Source organism: Muntiacus reevesi, chromosome 15 (assembly GCF_963930625.1).
Source record: "Muntiacus reevesi chromosome 15, mMunRee1.1, whole genome shotgun sequence".
In the NCBI taxonomy this organism is placed as follows: domain Eukaryota; kingdom Metazoa; phylum Chordata; class Mammalia; order Artiodactyla; family Cervidae; genus Muntiacus; species Muntiacus reevesi.
In genome coordinates this window covers 22396991-22414061 of record NC_089263.1, presented here as the reverse complement: position 1 = coordinate 22414061, position 17071 = coordinate 22396991, and the positions used below count along the sequence as shown (strand labels likewise).

Here is a 17071-nt window from a genome sequence, read left to right as displayed (position 1 = left end):
ATGACAGTGGATGAGATGGTTGGATGGCATCACTGACTCAATGGACATGAGTTTGAGCAAGCTCCAGGAGTTGGTGATGGACAGGGAGGCCTCGCGTGCTGCAGCCCATGGGGTGGAAAAGAGTCAGACAGGACTCAGTGACTGAACTCAACTGAACTGATAAGCCCATTGGAAGTGACCATTTCTGTCTGTGCTAACCAGTGCATCAGTTTTGTTTGTTTTATTTTTTTAACCTCCCTGTTTATAGTGATAATAAGGTATTCCATGTTTTTTTTTTTTTTAATTTTTAATTGAAGGATAATTGCTTTACAGAATTTTGTGGTTTTCTGTCATATATCAACAAGAATCAGCCATAGGTTAATTCATACTTTTCAGATACTCTTATAAAAAGTCTAGAAGCAAGATAAGTTACATAAGGGTTGATTGACAGGGCCACTGGAGTGTGTAGCCTGAAGAAGAGAAGGGTGAGGGGAAGGGTGTGAGGGCAGATGATCGAAAGACAGGGAGAGGGGAGTACGTTTGTTGGGTGTTGCTCCAGAAGACAGAACAAGAGCCTAGAAATTTCATCCTGTGTGTGAAAGGCCTAACACAGAGAGCTTCCAGTGGAGAGAAGCTTATGCCAGCATATGTGACTTCCTGACAACCCTGAGCAAGCCATCCTCAAAGGTCTCTCCCTTTTTTTTTTGGTATCTGATGGCACAGCCCTGCCTCCTGCATTGGGGTGGGTGTTACTATAAGGGGCCAACTCCTAGAACCAAATTCATCGATTTCAAGGGGCAGGTGCTAAGGGAATAGAAGTGGTGTCCAGTCCTGGGGGGAGGTCTTGTCTAGCAGGTGGGTGTCCGAAGAGGACAGCGGTGGACAGCTGGTGACTTATGTGTGGGGCCGCCCACATGATGTAGAAAGGGGATTAGGGCACCTGAAGTTAGGAGCTCCAGGAGCACATGGCATGTAGCATGCACGGGACCAGTGCACTCTTGTACGGCCATCTGAGTGGCTTCCAGGAGAGAGAAGGGGAAGGGAATGGTGGGATGGGAGACGAGGTCATCAGCCGGAGATGGAGGTGTGAACAGGAGTCATAGTACCAAAGTTGGGGGGTGGTAGAGGAGGCAGGCACAGTGTGGCAGGATCAGGCAAGGTGCCCCACCCCCAGGCGAGCCCCCAGCAAACACACAGACATGTGCCCTCACACCTTTCCTCTGGTGGAACTCAGGTCTGGCACCGTGACTGATAGTCATTGTTGGACCTTCTGTCCGGCCTGAATTGCCAGCATTCAGCCTGGCCCTTCCTTTTGGACCCTAGTTTGCCGTGGAGGTGTATTTTCTTACTTTCATGGAGAAAAGCTCGCTTTCTTACTGAGTTCGTCTGCGTATTTCTCTGTTAGAGTGTTCTGAGCTGTGGTATCTGTTACTCATTCCCTTTTTTTTCCGGCCATTTGCCCTATAGAGGAGGATTGTGAGTGCCTGAGAATGGTTCCCTGCTGTTGTGTGTGACTGAGGGGACACGGGCTCTTGCATGTTGTCTCATGAGCTCAGAGTAGCTGGGGACGCAGCATTCCCGGTGGAGGAGGGAATGGCAACCCACTCCAGTATTCTTGGCTGGGAAATCCATCGATAGAGGAGTCTGGCAGGCTACAGTCCATGGGGTCGTAAAGAGTCCCGACACAACTGAGTGACTAAACAACAGCAGCAGGGTTCCCAGAGAAAGCGTGACAAGCCTTCTCTTCTCTTGCTGCAGTGAAGGAGAGAACTCGGAGAAACTTTGCACCAGGAAGGGACGGGGGACCAACCACCGTCTTCTCCAGCCACGTTGTCGTTCAGTCACTGAGTCGTGTCCAACTCTTGGCAACCCTGTGGACTGCAGCACGCCAGGCTTCTCTGTCCTTCACTATCTCCTGCAGTTTGCTCAAATTCATGTCCTTTGAGTCAGTGATGCCACCCAACCATCTTATCCTCTGTCATCCCCTTCTCTTCCGGCTCAAGCTTTCCCAGCATCCCATTCTTTTCCAATGAGTTGGCTCTTTGCATCAGGTGGCCAGAATACTGGAGCTTCAGCATCAGTCCTTCCAGTGAATATTCAGGATTGATTTCCTTTGAGATTGACTGATTTGATCTCCTTGTTTTCCATATTAATACTAGCTGTTTCTTGGCTGGAACAGACTGAGAGCCTTGCTGTGGCCAGGTGTTAACATGTCTGTGGTGTCCTGTAGACCTCTCACTCAGGAGGAGATTGCTGAGAGGCGAGAGCGTGCAAGACGAAGGCATGCAGAGAAGTTGGCAGTGGCGCAAGGCCAGGCACCCATGGAGCCCACCCAAGATGCAGGCGCCCTTGAAATGAGTTCACAGGGAGAAGAGCCAAAAGGTACAGCTTTTCTCAGTAGTTTCCCCATCCTCGGTGATACGGATGGAACACTCGTCCTTCTGCTCTTGGGCTTTTAGCTTTGAAGGTAGCTTTCATCAGTAAACTTCTATCCTTGGTGTTTCCTTGCTCAGTCTCAGCTAACAATAGTGTCTTCCTTGTCGCCTCTCTTTCTCAGCAGCTCCTGGATGCAGAGAGCATCTGGGCACTCATACTTCTTCTGTTTCTGGCAGATGATGAGCAGGAGGTGGAAAGTGAGACCCCCAAACCCGTGCCCCCGGAAGGAAGTGAGCAGGAGTCTTTTATCGCCTTTGCTCGAGTGTTCAGTGGTGTGGCACGAAGAGGAAAGAGAATTTTTGTCCTGGGACCCAAATACAGTCCTCTTGAGTTTTTGCAGCAGGTAAGAACAGGAAGTAAAACATTCGTATATTGTTTCATGGTTCTGCTTTCTTGTTTGATTAGTGATTACCTTCTTGGTAGGTGTGTTTGATCTCTAGGGAGGCGCATTTGAGTGAATCTCTATGCTTCCTCTTGTGTCACTTTGGTACTATTTGATAAACCTGTCTCAAGTAATAGCATTTAGGAAATTAGGCTAGTACAAGAATCAAGTTTTCAAACCTTATTTAGTTAATTTATAAGGCTTTTCTAGAAATTCAAGGCTAGAGGAAAGAACTGAGAAGAACAGATGTCATGGTGGAGCCAGGACGATACCAGGTGTTCAAGACATAAAGATCCAAAACCCAGGTGGCACGAGCCAAAGGCATGGGCCTTGAACAGGTGATAGGCAGCAGTTTCTTGGCAGGCAGGTCCCAGACATTGATCAGGAGGGTCTGACAGTCGGTGAACAGCCAGCATCTCAGTATGTCTGGACCAAAGAGTAAATAAGAAACCACAAGCCAGAGCTGTCTCAGAACATTTTTGGACATACAGAAGGTGCATATGTGGAAATTAAATGATAAAGGTCAGAGGATGAATGCCAAAGGTCCAGGGAGCCAGGCAACGTCAGCGAGAAGCTGTGAGTTGGGGGCTTCTAAGATGCTCGTGCTCCTCTTGGCGCGGGTAAACCAGGGATGCTGCTGTGTTCGGCTGTGATGAGAGGGGGAGGTGGTGGTAGAAGTCTGTGCCATCAGCTCCTCCTTGCCTTGAATGTTTATTCCATCAGTGTGAGCAGCAGGTGGATCCTTGGACAAATCCTTGGACCTGTTGCCATGCCGAGTGGTGACTGAGCAGTTTGTGCTCGTCTGTGACATGTTCAGATTTAGCAAGGAGAAGTACAGCAGTTTGTGTGTTTGGAGTTACTTTCTAGCAGAGGGTAAAAGTGTTGTAATAAGGGGTATAAAAATCTACTTGTGATCTTCTAGCCATCTTGGTTACCATCTATCCATAAATGTATTAAGTATAGTTCTCCGTTTATTTAGGTCATTTAAAGTGTTATCATTTTCTCCATAAAAATCTTTAATCACTTTTGTTACTTTTGCCTAACTCTCTTATGTTTTGTTAGTATTCTGAAAGTTACTGTTTTAAATATATATGTATATACTTTTTTCTCTACTGCTAATCTATAGACATACAGTTAGTTAATGTTTGTATGTTGGTCTGTGTATGACTATCTTGCTAAATTGTCTTACTAATTGTAATTTTTCTGTAGTTTGTTTTAAGTGAATGGTCCTACTGTCTGTGCATGATTCTGTTTCTTCCAATTTGATGTTTATATTTTAAATTTCTTCCAGCCTATCTTTAGAGCTCCCCTATAGAGCTGTCAGTGAGTCAGAACACATGCATGTACATGTAGCCTGTACCTCAGAGGTCGTCATTTTCATGAAGTTTCCAAGTCTACCCTAACACAGTAGATTCTCTCTCCTCTTGAGATTTTATACATTTACTTACCTGTTCTTCCTTTTTTGCCATTCACTCTATGTTTCCAGTGTTAATTATCTTTTTGTATGTGATGTCCTGGACATTTTTTCCTCTTCACAGCACCAGCACAGTGCCTTGGGTACCAAAGATAAGTCGGTTCCTTCGTTGACATGCCTTTGGGGCACTTGAATTTATATGGAAATTGTTGAAAATTCAAGACTGTATCTTGAATAATTTGAGACAGAATCTCCATGAGAGTAAACGTGATGTAGAAAGAGTTCCATGTATCTCATCTTTGCTGTGTGAGTGTCGTGTGTCTTCTCACCAGAGTCCCCGACATTTCACAGCACGCTCTCTCCCACATTAACAGCCCAGCCTAGAAGAGTGGCTGTTTGGCCCTTACATGGCGTATTTATGACATCTAACTACTCCTCAAAGTTATTCACTTTCCTGTGTTACTCAGCACTAGCACCAGCCCTTGTTATATGCTTAAAGGACATTATAAGATTGTAATTGACATGACAATATAATAATGTTAAAGCTATTTTAAGTGATAATAGTAACAATGAGTGTTGAAAAAATAACCCAGTGGTTCTGGTATCCAACAGTGTCTGGACACAGTTCATATAAATACTGGCAAAGGGTATGGGGATTTTTGTGTGTTAATATCGTGCTACCAGGTCACAGCAGAATTTATATTAGCCGTAAAGTTTATGATTATGTGGAATTCTTGACAGGTTTTATGTATATGAGAAGTCTCTCTAGTTCAGAATTTACTCATAAACTGAGACTTATTTTTATATCACACCATTTCAGATCTGAATATTTTGGGTTTACATGAAATGTGACTGCACTATATCTTATTTATGAATCAAAGTAACTTTGTAGGTATTAAACCAAACCTGTTTTCCTTTGACGTCTCCTAACTCAGCTTCTGTTCTTTTTTCTTTTTGGCCCAGGTGCCAATAGGCTTCTCAGCTCCATTAGAGGACCTTCCCCCGGTCCCCCACATGGCATGCTGTACGTTGGAAAACCTGTACCTTCTGATGGGAAGGGAACTGGAAGACCTCGAGGAGGTGCCTCCAGGAAACGTGCTAGGTAGGGTGATGCTGTGTGTCACATCTGTGCTCCGTTCCAAGACGCGGCCTGACATGTCACCCACATCACATGAGATCTCTGAGGGAAGTGACTTGGATCTCATTCTTGTTTTTTTTTTGGTTTATTTTGGGTTGTGTTCTTTGGTTTTAACCTGGTGCTTTTCAGTAATCAGCATGTACAGTAGTGCCGAGCTGTGCTTAGTCGCTCAGTCATGTCTGACTCTTTGTGACCCCCTGGGCTGGAGCCCACCACACTCCTCTATCCCTGGGGATTCTCCAGGCAAGAGTACTGGAGTGGGTTGCCATACCCTCCTCCAGGGGTTCTTCCTAACCCAGGGATCAAACCCAGGTCTCCCGCATTGCAGGAGGATTCTCTACTGTCTAAGCCAGCAGGGAAGCCCAAGAATACTGGAGTATGCAGCCTATCCCTTCTCCAGGGGATCTTCCTGACTCAGGAATTGAACTGGGGTCTCCTGCATTGCAGGCAGATTTTTTTTTACCAGCCAAGCTACCAGGGAATCCCATTTACAGCAGTAACTTGCTATAAATTATGGTAGGGGGAAAAAAAAGTAACTGCTTAAGAAATCGGTGACTAAGCTGAGATTTCCATTCATTTGGGAATGAGAAAGAAAGTCTGCTCACAGTAAAGTCAGTTCAGATGAATAAGACACTTCTGGCTCTAAAGTATCAGAAACTATTCTGATATAAGGGACTGTCTTCAGGATTTTTTAATCCACTGAATGTTGTTTTATATTATAAATCCATAAATACTCTTCCTCATCTCCGTAATGTTCATTACTTCTTTGCGGACTTCACTTTTAAAGGTCCTCAGTGCAACCTTGAAGACTCAGATGAAGGAATTTTCTTTGGATGGTCATAGTCACTCTGGGTGTGATATGGAATGCTGGGTCCCATTCTGAACCCTTGGAGTCCTTGTCAGGTGTAGAGTTATTTATGGGGGGACTCCTTGGGCTCCAGCTTCTTTTTATGTTTTATAGAAATGATTTAGATTGCTGGTCTGGAGCTGCTGGATTTTGTCCACTTTAGTCTAGGAAATTTGTGTTTTGATGCTCCCTTGCAGAAATATGTAATTAAAATTTTTTTTTTTCATTGCTTTTTTGGGGGCATGAATTTCTAGCCTCTCCTCAGTATTACCCATTCTTTTCACCCCCTTTGGAAAATGCTGTTGAACCCTAACAATTGACATGATTTATGAGCTTCCATAACGAGCAAAATATTTTTTTATCAGGAAGGACATGGGAAGATGAATAGAAAGCACTCTGTTTTTGTTTATAAGCCTTCCATGTGATTCCTGTATTCCTCACGCTCAATTACTTTTTTTTTCTTAAATGAAAGGTGAGGTGGAAGATCTCTTAACACAATGTTCAAGTGAAAAGAAGTACTGAATAAGGGTTCAGTGCATGGTTTCTGTTGGATCCCCTCCAGTTATGGGTCGTTGTTTGTGCTCTCTCCCCAACAGAGGTCAGGAACATGATGTGCAGTAGTTCTGGTTTCCTTCTGTCTGTTTCTAGATAGCCGTGTGCTGTTCAGCCCTGAGGCCAGCTGTGTTATGTCTCTCTCATCTGCCTCCTAAGGCAGCCTTAACCCTGCTATCTGCAGGAGACCTCCCACAGATTAAAGCTTTCTTCGTATTGGGGAAGAGAGAAATACCTCATTCTCTTTTACTGATCTTTTGAAGTTATTTGGGAGCAGTGGTAGGAGCTAGGGTGTTGGTAAAGGTGCCTGTTGGTTAAACATTTGTTTACCAAATTCAGTTGTTAATAAAATAAGATGGGCACACAACTTTGGGACAAAATGAATTAAACAGAAAAGTGAGATATATTTTGTAGGAGCATTAGGATTGTATTTAACTGCCAGTGATCAAAAAACCAACTGCACAGTCTTCAGTTTCCCTCAGTGGGAAGATTGGGGTAGAAGATGCAGAGTTGAGGACTGGTGCCGTGGCTGTCTTATGTCATCAGGGAGCAGGGTCCCTCTCTTGGTCTGTTCGCAGTCCTTGGCTTGGGGCTTTGTCCCCATGGATCCAAGATGGCGTCTGCATCGACATTCCTGGCAGGAAGAGGGCACACGGGCCAAAGGCCCTCACAGCACTGATGTTTCATTTATTTTTGTTGTCATTAGTTTATTTATTTTGGATGATTTGGTTGATGTTACTTTAAAACCCTTTGGCAGTGGCCACCCCATATATGGTCTATTAGACAAATATCTAAAATATCTCTTACTAAGAAGTACTCATAAATAGAGGCTTTACATCTCTCCTAAATATCAGTTGTCATGTGTGTTCTGATTATTCCATTATGCCAGCTTTTACCTTTCTCAGTAGAATTAGAAACTAAGATATATTTGGGATGAAAAGGTCTGGTTTGCTCTGTGGAGTGGTGAGGAAGTTCAGTGGTTTGGATGTGGGAAGTGTGGGCAGGTGTGAAGCGGAGCTGGTGTTCAGCCAGCACACACTGGTGCCAGTCTGTATGGAAACCCCACAACCTGATGTTGGAATAAGCAGGCACTGCTTCCCGACCCCCACTGCCTGGCACTTTTTTCCCCTTGGACTGGTGTTTTTATTTGGGAAGAGATGCCCTGTTAGTGACCATTGTATTATATATATCCTTGCTTCTTTGTGATTTTGTCATGTGGTCACCCCTTGCTGCAGTGAAAGCCAAAGGTTGAGTCTCTTACAGTCTCTACAAGTAAGGTAGGGGATATGGGATGGTGAATGGTTTTTGAAGAGCCTGTTCACACTCTAAACCACATTTCCTCCACATTTGCCTGGTGTTGCCTGAAGCCCCTTCATTACGGTTCTGTTTCTTTACATTAGGGAGGAAGATAGTCTGCCAGAATGATTATAAATGCAGCATTGAAGGGATTGGAATCCAGCCAATCTCAGCTTACCTTCTAAATTGAAGCATACAGAAATTGTTTTCTGTCTATTAACCTAGATCTGTTCGAACCCTGTGCTTGACTATAAAGCATGAGTATACCAAAATTCTGCTCATAGTTCTGCCACTAATTAGTATATGGCCTCGGGCCAATTATATAACCTTTCTGGTCCCCAGCTTTCCAAAATAATTTGGATTAGAGTAATTTCTACTAACAATCTTATTGTAAAAATAGAACAGCTACTTTTTTTTTTTCTAAAACTGTTAGGGACTTTCAGAGCTTTTATTATATCTGTCATATATCCTAAAGTTTAAGGATAGAACATTAAACAGCATTGTATGGATACATTTTATTACTGTAGCTATAAAATATAAACAAAATTTTATGTACATCATGTCTCTAAGATACATACAAACTCATGTAAAAATAAAATACAAGCAAAATTCAAGTTTATAATTGCCATTATATTATGGCGGGCTGATATTTCAGTGAGGATAGAGTGAGATAAAATTGCTTAGTACTTTCGTCATAAAAATTGTCCCTGGATTATGTCAGTATACCACTGATTGAAAAAAAGTCCTAGACTAGATCATCTCCAAAGTCCCCTCTAGCTTTAACTTTTCAGGCTTGTGTTTTTTAAAGAAAAATCTTATGTCAGTTATTAGGACATTTCTCTTCCTAGTATTCCTTAGAGGAACAGTAAATTTTTGGTATGGCTACTAGGTTGGGTTGAGAAACCCATTTCAATGGCTCCATCAGAACATGTTGAACTAGTTACCAGTTTGTAAAGCAAATTTCACTTGTTCACTGATTTGAAAAGTGGAGTATATGTAGCAGTAGTAGCAGTTTCTTAAGCCAGGTGTTTAATACAACTTTTTGGAGTGAGGAGTAAGTTTAAGGCAGGACAGGGGTGTGTTAAGAGTTGAGAAGCAAGAGAACAAGAGAAAGCTGATTGCCAGCAAGAGCAATAAATGCTGGGGTTCTAGCTTTGGTTTCTAGAGTGAGTTGACTGAGACCAGGTATGCCAGCATAGTTGTTGTTTACTAAAAAGTTTTCCTGTCATAGGGGATGAACAGGTAGGGGAGAGGGGAGGAGGAGAGTGGGATGGGGTGGGCTGGGACTGAAAAGAAGAAACTGAATGGCCGAACATGGTTGAATTAATCTACATGTTCTAGTTATCTGTTACTGCAAAACAAACCACCCAAAGCCTAGTGGCTTAAAACAAAGGCAGTCTTAAATGTTTCATGAATCTGCGATTCAGGTTAGGTGGGACAGCTCGTTTCCATGCCTCACGGTGTCAGCTGAAGTGCTCAAAGCCTGGGCACTGGAGTCATGTGAAGGTGCTTGTCACTCACGTGTCTGCTGACTGACGCTATCTGTTGGCTGGGACCTTGTGTGGATGTGGCGCTAGAGCTGGAACATGTGACCTTTCCACATGGCTTCTTTGCACCACACCGATAGGGTTCTGCAGCTGAGCATCCCAGGAGGAAACTGCGTCAGCCTCTGTGGCCTAGCCCTTAACGCCTTCAGCCTCATTTTTGCCACATTTTCTTCATTAAGAGGTAAGAGTCACTAAGCCTGGCCCAGACTCACAAGGAGGGAACTAACTCCACCTTCAATGGGTGATACATCAGAGAATTCGAAGACATGTTTTAAGATGACCACACCATGGATCAAAGGTGATTTCTTCTTTCTTTTTATATTGTAGCAGGCCTGTGGCTAGACACATACTATAAATTGAGGCAGCAATGTTTATAGTGCTCAGGCATGCCTGTTAACTTCATCTTTTTTATTCTTATTAACTTAGAGAAAAAGGTGCAGTTCTTATTTTAATAAGAAAATTGTAGAGTGGTATGACTGATACCCATATGCTTTTCATCCAAAATGATACCAAGTCAGATTTATCAGCTGCAGATGAAAATTTTTGTTGGAGAAGGAAATGAAAACATTATATGGCATTCTTGAGCAAGTCAGTGTATGGAGTCAAAGTCTAAAGTGAAGTTCTTTTACTGGCACTTGAAAAATGCAGATTTCACATTTGACCTCAGCTATAACTCACTTGGAATACTTACACCGTCTGATAAGTGTGGTTAGATTTTATGGTCTGGAAATAGTCAATTGAAGGTTGAAAATCATTTAACTCCAACCTGATGTTTGAAAAGTTGGTAGAGATGGGACCGCAGAGACCTTACCAGCTTGAACACACAATAGTCTTTTGTTCAGTTCTCTGCTGAGAGTATCTCTAAAAATAAATGTTTGCTCCAGGCTCCTATTAAAATGTGGGGGGAAATTGAATTAGGATTCCAAATCTTTAGCTTTCTCTCATATACTTTTAGATCTCTTCCATATGGTTAACTCTTTAACATTTCAGGGGCATATTTCAAGAGGAAACATGATAGTTCTCTTTTCAACATAAAGAAAATAAATATTAATTAGCCTTTTTCTGAAATAGTTTTAGTTTTGCCATGGTTGTTTGCTGGGTTGGTAGGAAGTCAGTGTGCATTGAATGGGGAGAGAGTGTGTGTATCCTTACTCATGTGGGGTCATTGAAGAGTCAGACCTTTGAAGAGTTTTAGTAGCAGGTTTGATTTGATTGTTTCAAGGGAAAGCTCAACATTTTGTGACTCTTGAGCCTTTGTAGTACTTTTGTAATACTTTAAATTCACTTACTAGTGGATTTCTTTTAAATATACTTCTTAACAGCATTTCCACTTGGAAAGAATAACCAGCAGCCTTACTATTCATTTCTTAGTATTAATAGTTTCAGCTGATTTTTAACAACTTTTGTTTTATAGATTATAATTTATTCTCTGATTTTGTAATAGTTGTCTTATTTCTTTTTATTTTTATATTGCCTGTAAAGGTATGATAAATAATAATAGTTATAGCTGCTCATCTGTCTTGTTCCTCCTGACTTTAATGGAAATATTCCTAGTATGTTAGTTACAGGTTTGCTGATGCCCAAAGATTCATATTTTTTAATCATGCTAGGAAAGTTCTGAGATTTTTTAAAATCAGGAATAAATACTTAAATCTTACTGATGCATTCTTAGCATCTGAAGACAGGGTTATAGAGCTTTTCTCCTTGCTGTAATTGATGTCATGAATTATATTTAGTTATTTCCCGATTATTAAGACGTCCTTGTGTTTCTGGAAGAAAATAATACTTGAGCGTTGCATATTTTCTTCATACACTGTTATATTCAATTTTCCAGTATTTTATCCAGACTTTTCTTGTATGATTAATGAAACTGCCATTATTTTCTTTGTGTCATGGTGATTCCAAAATGGGAAACTTCCATCTTTTCTACCCTCTAGAACTATACTGTTCAGTTGTTAGCCATTTGCCATATGCCATTAAAGATTAGAATCAGATAACATTAAGAAAACTTACTTCATCATATAGATGCACCAGTCACATTTCAAGAACTCAGTAACCACATATTACTAATGGCTACCATTTTGGACAATGTCATTCTGGAGAAATTTCTATAGAATGTGATAATCATCTTTGAAAGTTTTCAGCATAGTGTGGGTCACAATAGAGATCTATTTGAGAAGTGCAGAGAAGCCAAGTAAGAATTCTCTCTTACATAGGGAGAGCCACCAGTCTCTTTTTTAAAATCTCTACATGTGTATACTTAGGGTTTTAAATTGTGATGAAAATGTAGTTACACAAAATTTACCTTCTGAATGATTTTTAAATGTAAATTGGTAATTTTTGTTGTTGTTTTGCTGCACAGAGTGCAGGATCTTAGTTTCCTGGTGAGGGATCGAATCTGTGCCCCCAGCAGTGGAAGTGCACATTCTTAACCATTGGAGCACAAGGGAAATCCCTGTAGTATATTTTTAATACAAAAAAATCATATTTTCTGTACAGTTTTATAGCCTGTCTATTTTTCTTTTTGAGATAATCTCTTCTGAGAACATTTATAGCTTTTTTCCCTTTTGTTTCAGTGCATTTTCTGTAACTCTTAGAACAATGCTGAAGAGTAGTGTCTTATTTCTTTTAAGGTAGAGGAATTCCTGTAAACATTTTAGTGTTTCCGTGAGATTGGATTTGGATAGTCTGTGTGATGAAAATAAAGTATCCTCTTGTTTCTGCTTCCTAGATTGATTTTTTAAATGTGGGTTGATGTTGAGATTTATTAAGTGGTGTTTTCCACATTTTTTAGGTGATAGATACTTCTCTCTTTTCATCCACTTATATTGTGAATTACTTTAACATGTTTTCTAATATCAAACCAGCTTTATATTCCTGGGATAAACTATTTGATGAGTGTATTTCAATATGTTAATGGAACAGTGAGTTCAATTTTTGGTAGTTTTTTCTATAAAATGTTTATAGTATTTGTAAGTTTGCCCAATCTATAGTTTTGTGAATATATTTGTGTAGTTTAAATATCAGCTTTATACTAAGCTATATGCAGGAATAACAAATTAGGGGATATTTTCATTGTTTCTTGTTTTGCAGAACAGTTTTATCAACACAAGAATTTTTTGGCCCTTAAATTTGATTAAACCTCATGAAAGCAACTTATACCTGCTTCGGCACAGATTCTATCCCTCACCAGGAAACTAAGATCCTGCATTCTGTGCAGCACAGTAAAAAAAAAAAAAAAAATTTACCAGTTTACATTTAAAAGAAATTTATACCTGGTTGGTTGTCAGGTTGTGATTTGATAATTTTATCAATTGTTACTGTCTCTTTCTTTTTTATTTAGAAAAGTTGGTTCTTCTTTTTTTCTTTTTTTTCCCAAGTGAAAGTATTCATAGCCTGAATCTTACTGCTAACTTTGGCTAGATTTCTTTAGTTTTATATGCAGCATTCTTTTTAATATTACATTTTTACGTGTCCTCTAATTCAGCACTTTTCAACCCGTGAACTGCAGTCGCACTTAACAAATGTGACAAACTGTTGCTCCTTTTAGCCTCGAGGCAGCTGAGCAGGTTATTGGATGGCTGGAGCCCTCTTGTCTGTTACCTTGGATGGAATTGTTACCATATGGTTTAGTAAAATGCTCATTTTCAGATGTGTGTGTCGAATCCACATTTTTACTCACTGGAGTAACTGGCTAAAACTGCATAACATCTTTTGAATAGGTAGATGAATACAACTTCATAACCTAAAAACTGTTAATTAACCTGCTGCCACTCTAAACATTATATGAGAACAAATGAGTATGTGAAGGGTTCAGTTCAGTTCACTTCAGTCGCTCAGTCGTGTCCGACTCTTTGCGACCCCATGAATCTCAGCACGCCAGGCCTCCCTGTCCATCACCAACTCCCGGAATTTACTCAAACTCATGGCCATCAAGTCAGTGATGCCATCCAGCCATCTCATCCCCTGTCATCCCCTTCTCCTCCTGCCCCCGATCCCTCCCAGAATCCGGGTCTTTTCCAGTGAGTCAACTCTTTGCATGTGGTGGCCAAAGTATTGGAGTTTCAGCTTCTGCATCAGTCCTTCCAATGAACACACAGGACTGATCTCCTTTAGGATGGACTGGTTGGATCTCCTTGCAGTCCAAGGGACTCTCAAGAGTCTTCTCCAACACCACAGTTCAAAAGCATCAATTCTTCGTCACTCAGCTTTCTTCACAGTCCAACTCTCACATCCACACATGACTGGAAAAACCATAGCCTTGACCAGATGGACCTTTGTTGGCAAAGTAATGTCTCTGCTTTTTAATATGCTGTCTAGGTTGGTCATAACTTTCCTTCCAAGGAGTAAGCGTCTTTTAATTTCATGGCTGCAGTCACCATCTGCAGTGATTTTGGAGCCCCAAAAAATAAAGTCTTGACACTGTTTCCACTGTTTCCCCATCTGTTTGCCATGAAGTGATGGGACCAGATGCTATGATCTTAGTTTTCTGAATGTTGAACTTTAAGCCAACTTTTTTACTCTTTCACTTTCATCAGGAGGCTCTTTAGTAGTTCTTTTTTTTCTGCCATAATGGTGGTCTCATCTACATATCTGAGGTTATTGATATTTCTCCCAGCAGTCTTGATTCCAGCTTGTGCTTCTTCCAGCCCAGCATTTCTCATGATGTACTCTGCATATAAGTTAAATAAGCAGGGTGACAATATACAGCCTTGATGTACTCCTTTTCCTATTTGGAACCAGTCTGTTGTTCCACGTCCAGTTCTAACTGAAGGGTGAAGTGAAGTGAAGTCACTCAGTCGTGTCCGATTCTTTGCGACCCCCATGGACTGTAGCCTGCCAGGCTCCTCCATCCATTGGACTTTCCAGGCAAGAATACTGGAGTGGGTTGCCATTTCCTTCTCCATAGGTTCTTCCCAACCCAGGGATTGAACTGGGGTCTCCCGCGTTACAGGCAGACTCCTTAACGTCTGAGCCACTAGGGATGTCCCAACTGAAGGATATCCGTCTCCAAATACTGTATTTCTCTTTTACTCTTACATGGCAGTTATAGAGACTAGCTTGTCAGAGGAAATAAAGGAACAGATAATTGAAATGATTTTTGCTGAAGTTTTTCAGTAAAGAAAGGCAAGCCGTGGGTTAATAGTCTGAAGGAGTGGTTGGGTGAAAGCAAAGGGGGAGAGAGAGAGAGAGTGTTTGTGTATGTGTGTGTGTGTGTGAGAGAGAGAGAGACAGTTCGATGATAGTTGTTTTTCAGAGTGAAAAAGAGGTCATGAAAGGGGAAAGATGAAGGATGCAGTGACATGTTCCAGTGGTGAGTGGTATGTAGAATATAACCTCTGCAACTCAACAGTGTGAAAGACCTGGTTGACCGTAAGAGGAGGGAAGACTTGGAAAATTTCAAAGCATGTGACAACTTATGGAGAAACTTATAGTGAACTTTCGCTAGCTGTTAGATCATAGGATTGTACCCTCTCCAGTATTCTTGCCTGGAGAATCCCATGGACAGAAGAGTCTGGCAGGCTACAGTCCATGGGATTGCAAAGAGTCGGACACAACTGAGTGACTGAACAACAACAACATAGGATGATGCCTTGACTAGATGGGACTGCTAGATGGTTTGGGAAGAAGTGGAGATGGGATGTTTAGTGAGGATTGCTCAGATGTGGCAATAGAAGTTTGCCTTGAGTCTAGTTCGCATCAGGGAGGGACTGTAGACTATTCTTGACATTCTGGAACTGTCCCAGGTATAAACCTGGAGGAAATACCACTGAGACCTAGTTGGCAGGGAGGGGCTCACCTATCACTGAGCCACCTCAACAGACTCAGCACATCAGCTTGTTGTGGTTTCCTCATTTCTATATGATTTTGGCCCTACCTGCCAAGCCTATTTCAGATATAGTAATTGAAAAAGTGAACAGTTGTATTTAGAACTTACACATCATAGTAAATGTACTGCAGGTCATATTCCACTTCAGATGATTTTGGAAACATACTTGTGAGCTGAATCTGCATAATTTTCATGCCAACCCTGGGGAGGCCGGGGAAGTCAGAGCATGGAAGTTAGCTAAGCTGCCAAGATACTAACAAATCAAATGTCAGATATAGGAAATAGAAAAGAGTAGGTGGTAATGGATGAAGCAAAGGTCAAGTTTAAAAAACTGATGGTGAGGCACTGGACCTCTTAGTGTTTTTAATGCCTGCCAGAGTGGGGAAATAATTTGACTTCTGTAAATGGCTTATGCAGGTTAGGACAATATCTGTGATGAGTCACACAGTAGTCTGGTTGACAAGGCCAAATTCTGTTTTGTCCAGCTGACAGCTGTCAAGATACACTCATATACCCCTGAATTGATACCCTCCATTGGAGTACCACTTGCATATGTATCAAGAGTTTTAAAGATAATTACACCTTGGAAAATCATCGTATCTTTTGACCCACAAGTGCTACCTTTATGAATTGATTCAGAGGGAAATTATTAATATTGTGCATAAAGATTTGGCTATAATATTTACTATAGTCTTGGGAGAGAGGGTAAATGGTTCAATAGAATTTTTTAAAAGTTTTCCAAAAAGGAAGTATTTGTAAAGACTCTTAAAATAGTTTGAAGTGATTTTGAGTGATAACAGTCACTGGATTTTGAGTGGTGGCAGTAATTATAGAGGCTCAACATCTCTTGTTTTTTTCAGAAAAAACAAACCATGTGGTTGAGAGGAAAGTGTGATGTTGGAGGGAGAAATATGTTTCTGGTATGACTAAACTGTGGTAGACTCATTAGATGTGAATGTAATCAAGGAAATGCATATTTTTTCAATCATGATAGCTGTTAGAATGGTGAAATTCTTAAAATCTGGCAGTATCCTATGTTGTAGGGATGAGGCCTTAGAAACTTTTATAACCTTTTAATGTAATTTGTGCATTGGTATAACCACTTTGAAGAACAGGCGACAGCCAGACATCTGTTTTATTTTTCTTTTTATCTTTTTATACCTTAAACATCATCTAATTTGATTTTTTAAAAGATCAGAAGAGAAGACAGTGTTAATGTCTTTCTTTGACACCATTGGTGCTATTTTATAGAATTTATGCTATTGAGTGGAGAAGTATGAAGTATATGGATTAGAAATAGGATCCGCTGGGTTAAAATTCCAGCTGAGTAACTTTTCAGCTTTGTAGCCTTGGGCAAGGTACTTAACCCCTCTGATCCTTCATTTCATTTTATAAATGAAGATAATGGAAAGCAGCAGGAGGATGCCCTTTATTTTGTTACAAAAAAAAAAAAAAATCAAAAGGCAAAATGTTAATTCAGTCACATGGTTATTTACCATTGATTTCCATGGGAAACATTATCATTAGCTAATTGACTGCCAATAGTCACACATATTAAGAAAATAAGTCACAAGTGAAGCATATAATTATGAAGATTAAAGAACACTTTTCTAATTTAGCATGTCACTTATTTATTAATAAATGCAGCAC

At 40.8% G+C, this 17071-nt stretch overlaps 1 protein-coding gene across 2 annotated transcripts in view; it reads left to right on the top strand.

The window, feature by feature from the left end:
* The window catches only part of EFL1 (elongation factor like GTPase 1), a 118109-nt gene that overhangs the window by 30519 nt on the left and 70519 nt on the right, over positions 1 to 17071 (top strand). For both annotated transcript variants that reach the window (XM_065906463.1, XM_065906464.1), the window contains exons 13-15: positions 2210 to 2361; positions 2592 to 2758; positions 5175 to 5313. In XM_065906463.1, the coding sequence (XP_065762535.1) occupies positions 2210 to 2361; positions 2592 to 2758; positions 5175 to 5313 (458 nt within the window). The remainder of the gene's footprint in view (positions 1 to 2209; positions 2362 to 2591; positions 2759 to 5174; positions 5314 to 17071) is intronic.